Genomic DNA, 21534 nt, shown 5'->3' on the forward strand with positions numbered 1-21534 from the left:
CAATACACGCCGGATAAATCGTTGTCACGTAAGAATGTCGCATTAGGTACGAGAGGGGCTTCTGACTCGCACGTGGGAGCTTCGTGTGGTAGCAGGGCTGTCTCGTGACTTCGGCGGAAGATTTTGTCACGACTGTTAATGCGGGTAGTCATATACAAATCAAGAATTGCCTTAGTGAAATCCGTTAAGATTACAGTCGTACTGGTTTTATTTATTTATTGCATAGAAGGGTTGACGAGCTCACAGTCCACTTGGTGTTAAGTGGTTACTGGAGCCCATAGACATCTACGACGTAAATGCGCCATCCACTTTGAGATATCAGTTCTAAGGTCTCAGTATAGTTATAACGGCTGTTTCGCCCTTCAAACCGAAACGCATGACTGGCGGCGGCATCACGGCGGAAGTAGGCAGGATGGTGGTACCTACCCGCGCGGACTCACAAGAGGTCCTACCACCAGTAAATCTTACAATTATATATTTTAAGTCACTTGTATAATAGAATTCTCGTAATATTAAATGATCAGTTTGAGAAGCATTGTGTGCTTATGCTTACAGTAATCTGTTAATAAACAATCACTTTAGTCAATACTACAACTTAAGAACAAGACTTTCATTAATTCAGACTACGATGGGTAACCAAGCGAAGCTGGTATTCTGAAATAAATATGAAATCCATGCTCATTATTTCATTAATATTAGTATTAATAATGTGAACCTGTGTTTGTTTGTTTGTCCTTCTTTCAGGTTGAATCGAAGCAACGGTTTAACATATAGCAAGGTGAGAGGTGGCATTCCTGTAATGATGACTATGAGTTCCAGTAACCACTTAATATCAGTTAGGCCGTGAAAATGTTCACTTATCTTAACAGTAAAAAAATTATGGTTAACTTTAATATCACGAATTGTTTCGACAACCACAGATTTGGTTAGCGGTTTGGTAATTCGATAAATAAATGTATAATCTACTTATAGATATTAATACGTGAAGCAAAAATGTTGTACCCCTTTTTATGACAATTGTGCGGATAGAGGCGTATGAAAAAAAAAAATGAAATCAATTTTAAAAAATCATTACACACACTACCATATATTTGACACACACATGCATGCATACTATTTGTTTAATGTCAAACTTTTCTTATTGCCTTATGCCTTGCTTATTGCATTCTTATTTCTGTGGTCAAATTGAGAATAGATTAAATATTGTTTTTCTGTATTAATATTTGTTTAAATTGTAGTCTTAGTGAAATCTGTGATTATAGAAGTATTTTTTTTTTTTTATTGCCCTTGTAGGCAGACGAGCATACGGCCCACCTGATGGTGAGTGGTTACCGTCGCCCATGGACTTCAGCAATGCCAGGGGCAGAGCCAAGCCGATGCCTACCGCAAACAATAGTATATTGACAATAGAATCATAATAGTGTACAAACTTATAATTTCAATTCATTATAATCGGATTTTGACTACCGGGGGACCACTAGTTTTACTTAACTAAAAGACTAAGAGCACAACCCTAATCTCTGAAGTTACTCTCACTGCAAGTTACCTTGCATAGATATTTATCAATAAAATAAATAGGTACGACGCACGGCTTGCTAAACTTTTGATTGAGTGACCAACACAAAAAAAATTTATACTCATTTTCTAACTCATAAAGCTTAAAAAAAGTAACTATGTATTAATTTATCCAACAAGTAATATAAAAGTATTCAAAAAACTTATGGCGACGTGGGAATCTAAAATATTTCACTAGTTAGAAAGCTACTTTCATTTTCTAAACATAGAAGAAGAACACCTTTAAAATAATTATACATCAGTAAGAGGGGGTAAAATATAATTACGTCTAAATTATTTTACATTTAAAGGTATTCTTGTAATATTTCCTGTAAGAAGCTCAAGAAGAGACCTTGGTGATGAACGTATTTTGGACCTTATCTCTATCTACACCGACTGCTTTGTTTCAAATAGCTACTTAAAAACATTTAGGTACTAGCGTAAAATAAATAGTTGTCGTATCAGATCCATCGACAAAAATTTTTGGAGATTATCTTAATCTTTGAACTCTTCATTTAAGTTGGGTTGAAGTCGCAAATGTAAATAAATAGAATGATTCTATTAATAAACCTGACAGTATTATGAAGAAGTTTTATAGACGGTCTTGTCTGTAAACTAAAGATCTCTCTACGGACTTGTATAAATAAATGTTTCAGAGATCGACAGTCTGCAGTGTTGTTGAACCGTATTTGTATTTATCTATGCAAACACTTTGCACGTCAGAGTAAACTGCTGATATGATAATATAAAATTAGAATAGGCTGTCATCTTGGAGACAAATAACACAAAACACCCAAGGACTATGCATGAAATTTAGTGTCACTAGCCAAATAGTGCTTGGTAACTTTTCCAACTAATTTACGGTGGGGCGCCATAATTAACAGCATGCTCTAACAAAACAAATAAAAAGGGTGCGTGTACTTATGTAAGAAGCTATACTTTATTTTTATTAAATTTATTTCTTTTTTTTTAATATTAAATAATTAATATTTAACGTTAAAAAATGAAAGCTAGTAACACTTTTTTTTACGAGTGTACATGCGCGAAAGTTCACCTGCGGCTATATTCAGACTCGCAAAGTTACGTCGGTCGTATTGTAATGAGCGATTTAGTGGGCAACTTCATTTCTGTTAATTTCGTGTCACGCTGCGCGCGCATCGTAAAATTTCACTCTCATCAATTTTTCATAACGCGCCTAAAGAAGTATAACTACAAAAAGTAATTTTGTAAGTACAGTAAGACACAATATCTCAAGGATCATCCCTAATGGTAGGACGAGCAATAACAGCGGTACGCCGTAGCTAACTTGCCTTGTTATTGCCCTGTATTATTTATGTGAAGAGGTGACAGTTAGGTTAGCTTGAGTGCCACTTGCAGTACACATAATTGCTTTCTGTTCTCGTAATTCTCGAGCCAGCAAAAATGTTTAAAACGAAAACACCTTTTTTTTTATTGCTTAGATGGATGAACGAGGTCATAGCCTACCTGGTGTTAAGTGGTTACTGGAGCCCATAGACATCTACAACGTCAATGCGCCACCCACCTTGAGAGATATTTACCAGTGGTAGGAGCACTTGTGTACGTATTTCATTAGAAAAATTGGTACCCGCCTGGGATTCGAACATCGGTGCATCGCTCAACACGAATGCACCGGACGTCTTATCCTTTAGGCCACGACGACTTTTGAAAAATGAATGACAATTTTTTTTACAATTTACAAGTTCTTAATCATTGTAATTTTTATTATTTCCAACGTGTCGAATATTTTACAGTTTTCATGGTCACTCACAGACAACTCAAGTTGTCTCGGTCAACATAATTGTTTGATATGAAATTAGTTTAGACTTTTTGATATAAAATTATGTATTGATTACGTTTCTTAAGTTGATTACATTTCACAGAAAGAACTAATAGTAAATTGAGGTCTGGCGGTTTGTTTCGATTTGTGTTTTCATCTTCACGAAAAAAGGATCTCAGGTGATATTATTATTAATTATTAAGATTTTTTTAAGCAGGGGAGCGCTTCGTAGAAGATTCAATGATGTCTAGCTATTAGTGACTCTGGATTCTGATTATATGTTAGCACTATGAATTAAAAACAAATTGGCTTCACTTTTCCAACACTTTAAATTGATTAAAGTTAAATTGATTTATAGTTAAATACCAGCAGACCTGAGCGTCTTATTATACAGTAGTAATTTAAATATGTTTCAGAAATAGCGTAATTACTGGTGGTAGGACCTCTTGTGAGTTCGCACGGGTAGGTACCACCGCCCTGCCTATTTCTGCCGTGAAGCAGTAATGCGTTTCGGTTTGAAGGGCGAGCCGTTGTAATACATTGAGACCTTGAACTTATGTCTCAAGGTGGGTGACCCATTTCGATGTCTATTGGCTTCGGTAACCACTTAACACCAGGTGGGCTGTGAGATCGTCCACCCATCTCAGCAACAACAAAAAAAAGTTCTAAGGTTGCGGATTCAGAAGAGGTCCTACCACCAGTAAGACACACCTATCGCAAATAAGCTAATACTGACTAATAAAATATGTTTTGTGGCAACAATGCTAAATTTAAATCTATATTTATTCTAAGCAAATTCTAAACAAGATTTTTAAAATTACTCGTAAATAAAAAGACAAAGAATCAATGTAAAGGAGATTACTCTAAACTATATAAAATATGTTTTAATATTCATGAGTGTTTCGTGGGTTACTTTGGAATAAAACGTCGAATAATCGTTCGAGAGGTTTAATGATTATGATTAACTTTAAAACAAACACTTTAATCAATCTTACTATAAGCGCACGCGCACACACAAGTCGCAACAACAATAATAATTATAATACAAAAAATGGAGAACGTTTTAGCGCGTCGGCGTCAGTCCATAATGCGCAAGCGCAGTGGCGGCTTGCGATGGCGGCGCGGTCGCGGACCAATCACGGCCGGTTGAGGCGCGTTCCGAGGAACGCGCTCGGAACGCGCTGATTTCAATTAAGGGTGCGTTCGGAAATGTCCCGTCGCGTTATAATGTAAAATTTTACCGGCTAGCCTGAAACATAAATATCTTCTACTTGTAAACAATCATAGTAAACAGGATCGTTTAACTAACTTGGTGCAACATAAAACTGGCACAAGGTCAATGTCCAAGGGAAAATTTGAAATACCCATGGTGCAAAATTACTATGGAGATAGAACGTTAAAAAAACGTGTTCCATACTTACTCAATAGTTTACCCGAGGACATAAGACGTGAGCCTATACTTGCTAAATTTAAAAGCTTATTAAAAAAACATTTGTTAAATACGTTGTAACCATTTACGTAAATTAATTGTGTTATTATAGTATAAGCTAGTTGAATGGTTTATAGGCTATGTTTGTATAAAGCGAGTTACTGCAGTCAAACTGCGTAAGCAGTTTTGCGGGGCATGTTTTGAATGTAAGTGTAACTTTTTATGAATAAATATATTACATACATACATAAAAAAGCAGAGATCGTAACTCACACAATAAGGCCAAATGGCCTAAGTGTAGTTTGCAAATGCTTTAAGAAGTATTTGTGTTTGTGTTTGTGACTAGTGATGTCATTGACAGATTATCGAGTTTCGTTTGCACAGTTTGTATGGTGAAATAAAATCAGTATACCGTCGTTTGTTAAAAGGAAATTTCTCCAAAGATAATTATTTCTCTGACGTGCTAAACTCGCTGTAGCGGTCACAATCATTCCCGATCCTGCGGACAGAACGGAAAGCAGTCGACGTCGCCCCATACATGTCATTTCGGATCCTCCCGATCCACTAACGGTGCTTTTAGGTACCTCAAGCACCGGTCATCGTTCTCGTCGAATCCGTCGCTTGCGACGAACGCTCAACGATAAATAAACTCTCAGACACAGCCCACTGAGTTTCTCGCCGGATCTTCTCAGTGGGTCGCGTTTCCGATCTGGTGGTAGATTCTGCGAAGCACGGCTCTTGTTAGGGTTCGTGTTAGCAACGTCGTCAGGTTTGAGCCCCGTGAGCTCACCTACTAGTTAAGGTTACGCTGAAATAGCCTCTCAAGGATCTCAGCTTAGGGAGGAAGGAAAAAAAGGTCACAAACACATGCGCATTTATTTATGGTATAGCTTTTGACATTTATAGGATATGCAAGCGAAATATAACTTAGCTGCGTAATGTATATTTTCTCTATATATAAAAATGTATTGCTGTTCGTTAGTCTCGTTAAAACTCGAGAACGGCTGGACCGATTTGGCTAATTTTTGGTCTTGAATTATTCGTGGAAGTCCAGGGAAGGTTTAAAAGGTAGATAAATATGAAAATGCTCGGAATTAAATAAAAATAACAGCTTTCCCTTTGATATGTCGCCCGTCGGACGGATTCCTTTTGTTTGTTTTAAGTTTTTTTTTATAGAAAAGCTTAGGTCTTTATTTATCGATTGAGGTACTACGAAGTCTGCCGGGTCAGCTAGTTTTTCATAAAAATAATAATGTTTACGTGTAATCATAAATTCTACGTCATACAGTCTATAGATTGTCATTCTATGCGTTCTTAAATTGTTTGTGCAAAATAAAATCGCTCGACTTTCTGCAGCAAAGAGCTAAAACGAAGTAGATGGTTAGGTCACTTTCCTATTATAGCTAATAAAATAATTTCACAAAAAACGTTTTTACAATTTTAAATGCTCACTAAACTATATATAGAACCCTACTCCGTATAACATAAAGACAAAACAGATATTCTTATGATAGCACATATTATTATGCAAAGTTTGCATTTCGCGATGGCTTTGTTTTCACGATAAACTTCTCGTTATTTAAAGGTCACATCTCTATCAAAACTATCGGCTTTGTTTATCGAGACTGCTTGTACAGTGGATGGAATAAAGATAAAGCTATATTTATAGCTTATTCTATTGAGCGTATTTACTTGTATGATGAAACATCGTTCCGTTATTTGTCGGATATCGGCTAGTTATTGTTTTTATTGTCCGGATAATCGTTTTAACGTTTTTAAGCGTTTTTGTGAAGATTTCATATATGAGTTAAAGTTTTAAAAATTATCTTTTAAAGCTAATGATTATACCATATGTTTAGGCTCAACGGAATTTGAAACGCTTTTTTCATTTCGATAATAATTCAAATAAATTACTCTGTTTGTGGGCATAAAAACGCCAAAGCGAAATTAGCTGGTAATGTTACGTATATTAAATTATTCATAAGTCTTTGAGACCTAAATGATAAGACGCCCGGTGTGCTCATATCGAGTGATGTGGCTATTACAATTTTCAAATCACGTAGGAAGGCCCATTTTTTTTTAAATATAATAAACATTTAACAGATGGTCACGAGTGTATTTCACGATGAAATTATAACGTCGTGTAATCATGACGAAAACGCAAAGAGAGCTCAAGGGTCAAGGTGCGCTGCTATAATCGCCTTTCATTTAGTGTACCGTGAGCTAATATGAAGTTAAGTTTATATGGTGAAGGAATAACATCGTGTAATAAAAATCAAACCCGCAAAAATATAATTTGCGTAATTACTGGCGGTAGGACCTCTTGTGAGTCCGCGCGGGTAGGTACCACCGCCCTGCTTATTTCTGCCGTAAAGCAGTAATGCGTTTGGATTTGAAGGGTGGGGCAGCCGTTATAACTATACTTGAGACCTTAGAACTTATATCTCAAGGTGGGTGGCGCATTGTAGATGTCCATGGGCTCCAGTAACCACTTAACATCAGGTGGGCTGTGAGTGCGTCCACCCATCTGTGCAATAAAAATAAAAAATCTGCCGTGGGCCCATAATGCGTTTCCTTAAATGCGCCACCTACCTGTAGATATAAGTTCTAAGGTCTCAGTATAGTTACAACGGCTGCCCCACCCTTCAAACTAAAACGCATTGCTGCTTCATGGGAGAAATAGGTGGGGTGGTTAACTGGTGGTCAGCTATAAATTTGAGGTACAATACCCACGCTCGTAAATTTTAACGATGGTTTTTATTTCAAAAATAAACTAATGAAAGGCTAATATTACATACTAGCCGTACTCGCCCGCTTGGCTGGGCATTTAAAATTAACATTATTATTTATTGTCATTATTATTAGGGAGTCCAACACTCATATAAATATTAGCCTATCCATTAAGTACATGTATTTTCTACATAGATACCAAGTTTCAAGTCAATCGGATGCATGGTTCAGTAGTTATAACGGAACATCCGTAAAAACCACTGTAGATTTATATCTAATATATAAAATTCTCGTGTCACAATGTTCGTTCCCATACTCCTCAGAAACCGCTTGACCGATTCTCATGAAATTTTTTATGCATATTCAGTAAGCCTGAGAATCGGCCACTATCTATTTTTCTAACCTTTAAGTGATAAGGGGTGTTCACACCAAAAAAAATATTTTTATTTTTTTGATATATATTTTTTTAAATGTTTGTTGTTTCGTTATTTTTAAACAACATTCCCTCATCGTTCACAGCGCTCCAGGCCTTTTTCACTAATATTCCACATCCTTATACACTTCCAATAAGTCAGTAATTTTTTTTCTACACTAGAAATTCTCTAGAAATCTTATATATGGCAACACAACGTTTGCCGGGTCAGCTAGTATTAGTTAGTATATATATAGTAAAATATATGTATATAATTGCAATTACATTATACATTTGACTAAAGTCGAACATCACAAAAATAGGCCACAAGAAAATCTACAATTACATAGTTACAGTGAAACTGGCGAGTCATTTATTACAGAATTCTGTTTTAGAAGTTGACAAAAACTGGTCATTGTTGGAGTGTTTCGGATCGATATATACGATATTGTGATTCGCGTAGGGTTGGGTCGTTTATTTTTAATGCCGCTTATCGATGAACCACAGACGACATTGTTCCCATTTACATGTATTACACAGAGTTGTTGAGGTGCAAGAAGATATTGGGAAGGAGAATGTAATTGTTGAGGGGATATTGATTCCTTTTTTTTTATTGCTTGGTTGGACGAACTCACAGCCCGTTACTGGAGCCCATAGACGTCTACGACGTAAATGCGCCCCCCGCCTTGAGATATCAATTTTAAGATTTCAGTATAGTTACAACGGCTGCCGCCCCGCCCTTCAAACCGAAACGCTTTATTGCTTCATAGCAGAAATAGGCAGGGTGGTGGTAGCTACCCGCGCGGATTCACAAGAGGTCCTACCACCAGTAAGAAGGATTCTGCGGAAGATATAACGGAATTTAACAGTAGAAAGTAGAAATTATCATCAATCTTGCTGTCAGACATACATGTGTGAGGTTGGAACATCGATATATTACCATTACCATTACCATACCATTACCGTGGTAATATATCGATGGGTTGGAAACTCAAATTGTTTTGATAGCTTTTTGCAAGTCGTTAAAAAAAGAATTAAAGAAAGCTTTAAATTCACTTATCGTAAAACCCTAAATTAGAGAAAATAGATATCAAGCTACCGGAAGTCCTTTCTGCGCAGAAAAGAATAAAATGTCATATTCTTTGGGAAATCTGATCGTGGTCAACGATACAAAGAAGGATATGTAAAATCACTACATAGCATAAAACAAAGTCGCTTTCTCTGTCCCTATATCTGTCCCTATGTATGCTTAAATCTTAAAACTACGCAACGGATTTTGATGCGGTTTTTGTAATAGATAGAGTGATTGAAAAGAAAGGTTTATATGTACATGTAACATCCATTAAATAGTGGAGAAATCAATAATAAATTACAGTTTCCGAAGCGAAGTGAAGGCGGGTCGCTAGTAATATATAAAGCGATGTAAAAGTTTTAATCAGGATCAATTGACTCGTGTATTTCAGAGGCCATTGGAGTGCAATACCACTATAAACCAATCACGTATTGACTTTACAACTATATGTTCAGAACAAGAAACTTTGTTGTTTGATGTTCAAGCAAAGGGAAGTTGGCTTTGTGGTGGCTGCTTAAAGTACCTCACATCTTCTTGTGAGCGACTAAGGTATTAACTGGAGAATACAGCAGCTTTCTCTGACCACAGTCTTCTTTTATTTATTTTTTATTGCTTAGGTCGGTGGACGAGCTCACAGCCCACCTGATGCTAAGTGGTTACTGGAGCCCATAGACATCTACAACGTAAATGCGCCACCCATCTTGAGATATAAGTTCTAAGGTCTCAGTATAGTTACAACGGCTGCCCCACCCTTCAAGCCGAAACGCATTACTGCTTCACGGCAGAAATAGGCGGGGTGGTGGTACCTACCCGTGCGGACTAACAAGAGGTCCTAACACCAGTTCTACCATCAGTCTTGGGATTACCAAGTTTCATTTAGTGGTGGTGCTGCGCAGTGTAAGCCCACGCGGGGAGATAGCGTCATCCTGTCCATTTTCGCCACAAATCAATCATGCATTCGAGATTCCAAAGTTGTACAAGCACTATAAATAACAATTGAGATTTCGATGATGATGTCTCAAACTGGATGGTGATATTCTTGTTGTGTATTCTAGCTCCGGTAACTACTAAATATTGGGCTGCTCGTATATTCATTGTCTAAGAATGAATAGCACTAATTAAAAGTGTCCACTAAACAATCTCTAGACCACAAGTTGTATAAGTTAATTAATGTATCTTTAGCAAATATGCTTTAAATATTCCACGGCCCCAATCTAAAGTGTGTTGTGTAACGCATGCTGACAACAGACACATTGGATACAATTAGTATATTATTTAAGCCATGAATGCAAAATTTCTGTAACAAATATAAATCTGAACTTGGAAACGAGAGTGGTGTTTGAAGACGAAGTATATACAAAGGAATGTCAACAAAGACCCTAGGGGTTGTAGTCTTAGATAGCTATTTTTCCAGACCATAGAAGAGTAAGAAATGATAATATAAGAATAATTAAAATTACAAACTACAATGTGCTAGTTATTACTTTATATCCGGCACTGGCACAACATTAATATCGCACAAGTTCCAAATGTTTTTCTACACCAAAAGCTAGTAGCTCAAAAGGTTTACAAATGACACTAATATACTAGCAAATATTAGCTCCATACGTACTAGGGTAAATCCACACAGATCGATAGTCATAATATCGATAACCGGGAATCGATCAGCCCTAACGACGTTTACAAAGGTCCGCGATATTTCACCGGGTCCAGCCTCGGGCGTCTCCTAATACTGTACATGCTATGACCCAAATCTATTGTTCATTTGATCAAGTTTATTAAATAAAGATCTCTGTGGTAACATGTGTTCGAGATACTGAAATAATGTTGCGTTTTCTATATCGGTTTTTTAGTTAGGGATTTCGGAGCACTTGAACGAATTCTAACTTGATTTTAAGATCGTATTTTCCAGTTAACCAGGTGGTGCACAAATCTTTATTCGTGTAGTCTTTCATTCGATGTGAAAATGTATTTTAGCCACCGTAGCATCCTTAGCAACTTTAAATGCACGAGATTTTCCCGCCGGATCTTCTCAATGGGTCGCGATTTCGATTCGACAGTAAATTCATCGTAACACTGCTCTGTCTAGGGCTAGTATTAACAATTCTCTTAGGTTGAGCCCGTAAGCTCACCTACCAGTCCACGTGAAGTTGAAATAGCCCCTTAGGGTACCAACGAAATGTTCTGTTCAGTGGTTGGCAGACTAGTTTGAGAATAACGTGGACTGCCATTTAGGCTGCCAATAGCAGTCACGCGACACGAATATTAATACCGTTCTGTCTGTTTCTCCCTATTTTTGTCATTTAATAATCTGGTTTCAAGAGTGGGGTATCCATTCGGCCGATTCGGCTAAGGCCTCAAATATTCCAAATAATCGAAATTTCTTCCTGGTGGTAGGACCTCTTGTTTCCTGGTGGTAGGACCTCTTGTGAGTCCGCGCGGGAAGGTACCACCACCCTGCCTATTTCTGCCGTGAAGCAGTAATGCGTTTCGGTTTAAGGGTGGGGCAGCCGTTGTAACTATACTGAGACCCTTAGAACTTATATCTCAAGGTGGGTGGCGCATTTACGTTATAGATGTCTATGGGCTTCAGTAACCACTTAAGACCAGGTGGGCTGTGAGCTCGTCCACCCATCTAAGCAATAAAAAAAATAAAAAAATAATATTTGCAACGAGTTTAAGACTCAATTCTTCTCCCTACAGCATTCGTGTAATTTGCCATCTATAACTTTTGGCGAAAGCTCGATACTAAGTTAACAAGTCTGTCTACGCTTAGAAAAAATTAATTATGTCTGTTAGACATAATTATATCGTGTTACTATCAGTCACCGTTCATAAATGACGATAAAATTTAACTTTTAGCGTAAACAAAATTATTCTGACTCGGATCTATTTATTGTCCTCAATACGCCATACCTATAGCGACTAATTAGCTTCTCATGGACGCCAGTAATACCAATCAGACAGCTAAACGTCTGCCCTACGCTGCTACCAAGCCTCTTTAGAAGAAATACGTGATAAAGCGTTTATCAAACAATGGAGAAAATAATTTATCTCAATGCCAGAAGATTCGTAGCGTAACCGAATCGTAATGCACTTAGATAGAGCGTCACAAATCTCAATGGTGTGATGGTAGACAATGGTAGGATATCAGCAAAGCCTTACCAGAGTACCGCCTACGGAACATACGGTATGAAGCACAGAGGGAAACAAGGACTTGTTTTTTCCGCTACCTATTCGCTGGTAGCTTTAGGGGCTATTTCGGCTTCGCGCGGACGGGTATTTGAACTCACGGGCTCAACCTGAGACAATTTGCTAACACTAGCCCTAGCGAGAGCATTGCTTTGTAGATTGCTACTAGCAGATTGTATTCGGAACAAGGCTCTACCGTATTGCTCTTGTACTGCGAGATTCAAATTATTGACCGTACGAAGGGGGTTCTTATGTTGAGACTCACGATTACTTCTTTGTTAACAGGTCCAGCGTCCGCATCGTCCGTACTCATCTCGTTTTGCTGCGTCACCATCACTACAAGTAGCTTATGGTACGTATTAGGTGCGAAGACAGTAAATCTGTTAAGGAAATTTTGCAACGAATCTTCTTTGAATTACAATTTTAGTATATTATCTTGAGTTATACGTTTTTTTTATTGCCCCTGTATGCAGACGAGCATATGGCCCACCTGATGGTGAGTCGTTACCGTCGCTTATGGACGTCAGCAATGCCAAGAGCAGAGTCAAGCCGCTGCCTACCGTATATGATGATTTTAATCATGATTTTAATATTATATCATTATTATATTGTAGTAACGGTACCCGCGGCTTCGCCCGTCATCGAATGTATTTTTGTAAATATAAAAGCCATAAAACGGTTCAGAAACTACGTAAGATAATTTTATGTGAACATATATACAGAGATACAGTCTTTTTTATGTTTAAAGATGTTGTTTTTAGGTAGTATCACTAACTGTTCTAATATAATTAATCGATGTATTTATTGTACCGGATATGGTAGATACTGCTAATTATATATAATAAAACCTATTTCTGCCGTAAAGCAGTCAACAATATTTTGGTTTCGAAAGTTTGACAATCGCAAAATAATACAATCTTATTGAGGCTTTTATCTCGTGTCCTAAATTGAAATATGATGCGTCTGTGCTTAAAGAACCGCTTAGCAACAGATCAGCCGTGAACTGCTACCTACCACCTACCTCAGCAAGGAAAATCCAGAGATATCAATGCGTAACAACCGCCGGAAAGAACCCGTTCAGTCCTTAAAAAAATAAGTCTTGGTTCAGAAAACAAAACGCGATGGAAATTAGCCTCCGACTACATGTCTTCCGATCAGTTATTTAATCTTGGCATTCGTCTTACGATGACGATGATGTCAACAAAGCATTCCCTAAAAGCTATTCAGGAAACCTGTGAAAGTAATTTTAAGTCATAGTAAAGTTTTAATCTGACGTTATTTAGTGGAGTTTTGTATTATTCATTCCTCGCGTGATTTTTTACTATTCGTTTGCGTCACAAAATCGTATGATAATTGTTTTCTGCGCCCTAGAATTTAAAGAATGTTTTTTTTTTATTTCAGGCACGTTCTGCGATGATGTCTGGCTTCGGACCGAGCCCTTTGAGTGGCGCTCAAGAAAGCATTGTAAATAAACACGAAGAAAATAATAGTGGAAGATTTTATGTATACGGTTTTGGAAGAATCGGCACTATCGGTTTATGCGGAACCAGTTTTTCGCGAACATTCGAGTAAATTATAATCGGTTTGGTTCATAATTATGTAGTATAAAAATGGTCATCAGTTCACCGAACTGGTGGACGATTGATTTCATTGCAAATATAAGTTTCGTTTTATTGTTTATAAGGAAAGGCTTTAGACGGAATTATTTTTCGTAATCCCAAAATCGATTCACAACAACGATCTAATAAAAAATAAAAAAATACATTAAAATATTAATCGAATATGTAAATATATAATAACAAAACAAAAATATTCTTACTAAATTATGTGATCTGTAGTGTATAGTAGGAAAAATCGATATGAATATAATATAGGGATGTCCCCGCACTGGTCGATGTGGATTGAACAAAACAGACCGTCTAGAAGTTTATGGTTGTGGTTCATTGACATATGCTTAAGAAATATACAAATTAAGCTATCTTTATGAACTTATGACTAACATTTTGAATACTGACATTTAGAATTTACAATTAAATTGATGCATTTACATCTGAAAATGAAGCCGAGTAAAATTACATAAAATAATCGAAATAATTAAAATCGATAATCTCGATTCTGTATTACGATATTTTATGGTTCACGTTATTGGATCCAACGTTTGTCACTGTCACAACGACCAATGTTGGCCAAATGTATAATAAAAAAATACTAAAATAAAGTAGTGTAATCATTAGTAAAACTTGTGAATTACGTTAATTTCTGGAGTTTATTGGATGTTGAGAAAATGGAATATGTCTAAATTATTCGTTGTGTTTGCTTTCAAAGTACTATTTATAAGCCTATTTATAGTGTAGGAATAGAATTTTCTCTTGCTCAGTTTGCCTTGAAGATACTTTAATCAAACACTTATTGGTTATTAAATTGAATTATATTATTATTTTTCCTTTCTTCTGTCACGGATCTGGACTCCCTGTAAATGACAATAAAAACTTCTGACGAAAATGAATACAATCCAAATATTAACATTTACTGCTTATTCCTGCCGGGAAGCTAACAAGTTTTCCGGTTTGGAATCAAGAAAAGACGTTCTATCAAAGCATTTAAGTAAATCTTGTGTATCAAAAGCAATATCTAAAAGCTCCCTACAATCACACGAGCTGAATTCACCTAACCTATCAACGTCAAATCAATATGGTACAAAATCAAATTAACAATTGTCCTACTATATTTTGTGCTTTGCCGACTGCAAACGCGTTATAAAGAGAAGGAACAATGTCGATAATATCACTTGATGATTTCAAAGATTCAATGCTACTTTCTATGCCAATTTCTATTATTCAATGCTAAGTAAGGAATAAATAAATAAAATAATTAGCGGTCGTACTGTAAATTATCGAGTTTAATTAATATTTATATTTATGTAAAATTTTGTGTAACATAAATGTGATGAGTATGTTATGGCAAAAATATGTGTGTGTTAATATTGACATTTTTTTTTTTAATCAACTTGATGTGACTCCATTTCTTAACCGTTGATATTGTTACAAATTCAGCAGATTAGCTGCCACAAAATTATACTATATGATGTAATATAATATCTTGATAGCACTCTTGAATGAGCATTTAACTCCAATAAATTCAATAGCACTTAATTTCCTAATAATCTTTTAATTAAACATCACATCCTCGGATCGTACCTACGTATGAAGCATTAATAACTTAATAGTGAATGTTAATTATCTCTGTACATATAATATATTTGTAAGAAACGGCCTAGAAATATAACAAATTTACCAAAAAAACTGATTATTTTCCTTAGACTGTTATAAGAATACATATGAAATTGACCCTGGACACATCTATATATAGAGATAAGCAAAAAGGCTTAACGTACAGAAAGCGCTTAATGAGGTATCCAGGATCATAAATTTCAAACTTTTGTGCTATTTTACAACGCGTTTTTAGATGTCGAATTATGTACTTCCAAAAAAAATTTTCGACTCGATCGTAAAGTGCAAAGATTAAACTTGAGTTTAAGCTGTATAAGTATTTCATTCATATACTCGTTGTTCAGGCGCCTGAATATATATAGTCTGTGGTTTTTTTTTACCGCGCAATCTGAGCAGTGCGTGACACGTTAAAAATATACGCTTTGAATTTTTATCCCAATTTATATTATTTTAATTCTGTAATTCCCGAACATGGTCCTTCGAGCCGGATTTTGAAGATTTAGTACCAGTAAGATAAATTATTAACCAGAAGGTAACGAGTGGATCTTCCCGAACACTCGTAGCATGTGAATTCTTCCTCGTATACCACGTTGAGATTAAATGATATATGCTCATTGCGTTTCTGTTCTGTAGAATAATTATTAGCCTAACAAGCAAGTTTTGGATGAGAAGATTTGTGTCCTTACGACGCTTAGGGATATGTGGTAGCTATACCAGCTATACTACTGCCAGCTGTCAAAAATCAATTTTTCTTGAAGAAAGATTGAGCTTGGATTAATAATAATTGGCGATAGGATTTTGTGGGAAGTTCGATCGTATATAATGTGGGAATTATGACGTAGGAACCAAACAGATTTCAATTTATCTACTTAGATTAAAAACGATCGTACTCAATATATTCAAAGGCTGGTTTGAAATGGAAACGAATATGCCGGTTTTATAATTTGAGGTCACAAAACAAAAAAACAAAAAACTTTATTTTTAAAAGCGAGTCAAAACAATACAATGATTGGAGTCTCCTTTTAAGCGTACAAGCCTGTACTAGGAGAGGTTTTCTAAATAGAAATTTTGTTACAGGACACGAGTTAGTTTTATTAACAGTCGGGAAAATCAAAATAAATCGCTTATTATTATTTAAATTTGATGTTGAAATCACAATTTTACCATGTGAAGCGATTGCTGAAAATTGTGACGTCATCTGCTGGCAATCTTCTAAGTCCCACATTATTGTATGTTAAGCTGATTCAACCAAAATGAACCATCTACTTACAATTAAAATATTGTGTATGTATAAACTAATTAAATAAATAAATAAAAATTACGAAAAAATATATGTAGACAATATTAAAAATACGGTATGTAAGTCACATTGGCATAGTGGTCTAAAAGATTTAAGTGACTTTTGTGTTACATTAAGAAACTTTAAGATGTAGTAAGGACGTAAAATAGAATTTTTCGTTTTGTATTCAATAAATTTTTATACGAACGAATCCTTGTTATTTGTTTTTTTGCTCAAATGTATGTGTGTTGATTTTTATTATGTCGTATAAATAAATTATTATATAAAACTGCTGTGTATTATTTCTTCCTCTTTGGCGGACTCTTTGGTTCGGTGGTGTAGCAGTAGTGCCCCTGACTGCTGAGCCGAGGGTCGTGGCTTCGATGGCCACATCGGGCAAAAATTTGCGTGATAAACAAAATATTTTTTTTCTTTGCCTGGGTGTAATGTAGACTATAGAAATAATAGTGTTATCTATGGTGGTAGCATTTGACACTACATTTATTCCATACTAGCGACCCGCCCTCGCTTCGCTTCGGAAACATTAAAACACACATAAAACCAAAAAAATAAAATAAAAAAAATGAAAAAAAAGTAGCCTATGTTCATCAGGGACAATGTCGGCTTCTAATGGAAAAAGAATTTTTCAAATCGGTCCAGTAGTTTCGGAGCCTATTCGAAACAAACAAACAAACAAATCTTTCCTCTTTATAATATTAGTATAGATAGGAAACTTGTCTCTGGCTTTATAGATTAAAAAGACAATATGGTTTTATAAAAAAGGAATATTTTAGATTGTGAAAACATCTTAAATATTGAAGTTGTAAATATTGTTTCTCTTTACAGTTTAGTATATATGTACATACATATGCAGCTATAGTAATTTTAAGTATTGAAGTAAGCTGTGTTTGCAAGTCATTCATTTGACAAAATAAATTACTTTTTACAGAGCAACAATTTTAGTTTTTTTTTCTGCTTCCATAAACAACTTAATACATATATTCAAACGTATTTAAGAATGTTTATCGGTCTCTGGTTTCGGTCTCAAAGTTTGCATTCAATTTGTGATATCTATAAATTCTGGTCACCATTTAAAATTAGATTTGAATAAGATAGTTTAACTATAAATTTTTATACGCTTTTGTTAGCTTCATACATATGTTAGTAGGTATGTAACGGAATCTTTGACAGTGATTTTGATCTCCTTCAAAACGTCGGATTAACTCGAAATTTGGCGCACTTATCACGTACCGATGACAATTCAATATTTTAAGCAGTTAGACCCGTTATTTATGGACGATATGCTAAAGTTAAGATACAAGTTCTTGTTAAGAAATCATTAGGAGAGCGCTTCTATTGTAATTGTTCTTTGTAATTTAGGAGTACTTTGCTCTGAAATTCTACCTAGTTATGTACCTACTAATAGAAATTCCAAGAATAAAGTCTGCAGCTCTAAAATGAAGGTAGCAGTTACTTCAATATTTCTTATTAAGATACATTTCTCAGTTTCTACAACACTATAATTGCAAATACAATTTTATTTTACGATACTTATTTAGTGAAAGCAATTGTTTTGTCGTTTTCCTTCGTGTAAATCATACGTATAGTTGTAACCAAGGATGTAGATCAAATAAAGATACTTTTATAGTATTTATTAAGCCATTGCATAGCTTTTATCGCGGGCTTTGACAGTGGCGACCGAATACAGAAATTCCGTAACGAAAATAAAACCTAACACCCCTCCCACTCCGCCTACCATGTAGCTCGCCTTCAACACATTCACACGTTGCGCTTGTGTAGCGTTTGTGATTAAGCGCGCGGCGTGACGTCGTACTGCATGCGCATCATGGAAAGTTTGCCCATCACTCTCTCGCGTTGTCTAGCTTACGAGTGTGAAGGGGACAGTTAATGTTTTGCTTTTGTTAATGTTTATAAATATAGCGTGGTCTTATTTTATTATTGTTTTAATATAAAGTTATCATTGTCTAATTATATTATAATTGCATAAGTTGATAAGCAATGCTATGCAATAGCTTTACCGCAACAGTCCCCGAGTGCCATACGTGTTTTATTGTTATTGCTTAAGTGGATAGACAAACCCACGTGCCCATCTGGCACTAAGTGGTTACCGGAATCCATTGACATCAAGTTCGGTTCTATAGTACAACGGTTGCCTCATCCTTCAAACCGAAACGCATTGCTGCTTCACGGCAGAAATAGGCGCGATTGTGGTAACAAGCCGTGCGGGCTCACAAAACGCCCTTACCTCTAATCTAAAAGCATATTTAAAGTCTCTCACAGTGGTAATCGCCCAGACAAAACCGGCACTACCCGTCTGCCTAAATTCATTGCTCCGCGTGATAGATATACTTAATTAGATCCACCTAAACAATTAACAAGAGAACACATGCCTTCAATCTAATGTTAAATGTTCGTGGTGACGAACTGATTACATAATATGTAAAGTGATAATTTTAAGTCTATTAATTGTATGATTAAATAAGGTGTCATTGGATTCTAAAACCTTTTTGCATGCTTCGGACAAAGTAAATAATTACTCGGTAATTGAACTATCAATGTTTTTTTTTATTGCTTAGATGGGTGGATGAGCTCACAGCCCACCTGGTGTCAAGTGGTTACCAGAGCCCATAGACATCTACAACGTAAATGCGCCACCCACCTTGAGATATAAGCTCTAAGGTCTCAAGTAGTCAGTCACAACGGCTGCCCCACCCTTCAAACTGAAACGCATTGTTGCTTCACAGCAAAAATAGGCGGGGTGGTGGTACTTACCCGTGCGGACTCACAAGAGGTCCTACCACTTAAGTTTACAGTACAGTTTTCTAGATTTTTGTATTTATATACATACGCAAAGATAAACTAAAAATTCCGCAGGCACACCATCGAAAGATATTTTCTAAGTTGAGGCCTTTTAAACAAACATGACATTCTCGAGGAAGCATCGGCACTACAATAACCGTGTAAGACAACCCACTAATGACGGAATCTCAGTAGATTATCGCGGTACAATTAAACGCTACGTAAACTCGCTCAGATGTACCACTGTGCAAAATGTTACGCGGTCCCGAAACAAATAGAAATACAGAAGGCTCACTTTTTATTTGCCCACGCTTATGAGACTACGAGCTGCGGATGACTAAGGTATCGCAGATACATGAATGCCCTGTTAACTGCCATCTAATTTTGTAAAAAAAAATATCTTGACATTTACGTTTCTTCTCATATAGAAAGAAATATCTAATAAATAAAGATTCCCGACGTTTGACAAATCTGGTCCGTGACAACGAAAATTGTAAAGTAATCGAAGTGTCGTAAATAATATAATGAAAATAATGAATGCAAGTAAATTGTGCACTATTACACCTTAACTATTAAGCCTTAAACATAGTTTTAATCAATTAAAACCCTAATCAAATCCAAATAAATTTTTTCTGGTTGTAGAGCACAATGTGAGACCAAATTGATATGTGCAAATTGTCTGTCTATGTTTGCCGCAAAGCAGTACTGCATTTTTGAAGTGAAACTTCTTTAGGCGCATGAGGGTGACATTTTTACAGATGCAACGGAAGTGTCGAAAAAAATTAATACAGCGCCATCTATGAGATTTTTTAATACTAACGTGCGTATGAAACCTCATGTAGTGAATTTCAATTTAGGATTATACGTGACGTTAAAATATCGATTCACAGAGGGCGCTACCCCATACTATAAAAGATGATTTACAATTATTTACTAATGACAAAATCTTACTTAAACTTAGACATTTAGGATAATTGTACTTTAATTTTTGAAGGTTTCACTACTAACACGTGTGAATTGCACACATGTTTCTTTTTTTTTTCAAAAGATAGAACATCCGCTATACTGATTCTATTTATCTGTGGTTTTCGGGTGCCACGTTTACGAAATAAGCCGAAACTCAATATCCAAAACAAAAGTTACATGTATTCTTTCGTCACCATGACATCTTAAAATAGAAATCAAATCTTTGAGCTTTCTATATACCATGTGAAGAGGATATGCTAAATTGCCACTCCAAAAAGATCGGCTAGTGACCGAACCTGTTACCCTAAACTGCCCTGCGTGCCCATCACATGCCTTCTACCGGAATACATGGATTCAGTATACACGCTCCATACCTAAGACTCACTGTAAGCTGCGAATTTGAATATAGAAGCCGCGTGGATCACTCACTACTTCATATTAAAATGTGTATGATCTGTAGCAATTTTTATTGTGGCGCTTAATGTTCAAACGGCCGCTTGCAAATATTACCTGGAAACGTTTGAAGGTATTACGGCGCAGATACTAAGATACCGTGTAATCAAAAGTATTACACAAGTAAATACAACGGGTTAGGGCTGTTTGAAGTATTTGTTTATGTTGAAATATAACGTTTGAGATCGCTATTGAAAGTCGCTTCGTATATTTCAAAATTGTTACATTACATAACGGTAACAAAACAAGATTATTAAAAATATTGTTTGATTGTTATAAAATATCTTCCGCCTTCGGCTTCATTACAATGATTTTAACCAGAGTATCCGTAACTTAATGAATAGAACCCTCAGGCGTATTAATATACCTAGAGTGATACAACTGCTAGAGCTCAAAACCTTTGACAGATATCAATGTTTTTCAATAAAACGAACTTTATATGACATGACAGAACGATGTTTACAATGATATATTGAACGCGCTTATTTCTAAAGCGAAATAGTCGAGTTTGATTTGAGGGACAAAGCAGCGTTATATACTACATATAATTATTAGTTCGACTTCATGACTGACGAGTGTGGGAGCGTAAATGATTTATA

General features: G+C 35.9%; 1 protein-coding gene across 3 annotated transcripts in view; it reads left to right on the forward strand.

Annotated features, from left to right (window-relative positions):
• Window positions 1-16985, forward strand: part of LOC114240187 (uncharacterized) — a 321109-nt gene extending 304124 nt beyond the window's left edge. For all 3 annotated transcript variants that reach the window (XM_089736651.1, XM_089736653.1, XM_089736652.1), the window contains exons 9-10: window positions 12473-12539; window positions 13589-16985. In XM_089736651.1, coding sequence (XP_089592777.1) covers window positions 12473-12539; window positions 13589-13604 — 83 coding nt within the window. In that variant the 3' untranslated portion in view covers window positions 13605-16985. The remainder of the gene's footprint in view (window positions 1-12472; window positions 12540-13588) is intronic.
• The last annotated feature ends 4549 nt before the right edge of the window (window positions 16986-21534 follow it).

The sequence above is a fragment of the Bombyx mandarina genome, chromosome 22, assembly GCF_030267445.1.
Source record: "Bombyx mandarina strain Sakado chromosome 22, ASM3026744v2".
Classification (NCBI taxonomy): domain Eukaryota; kingdom Metazoa; phylum Arthropoda; class Insecta; order Lepidoptera; family Bombycidae; genus Bombyx; species Bombyx mandarina.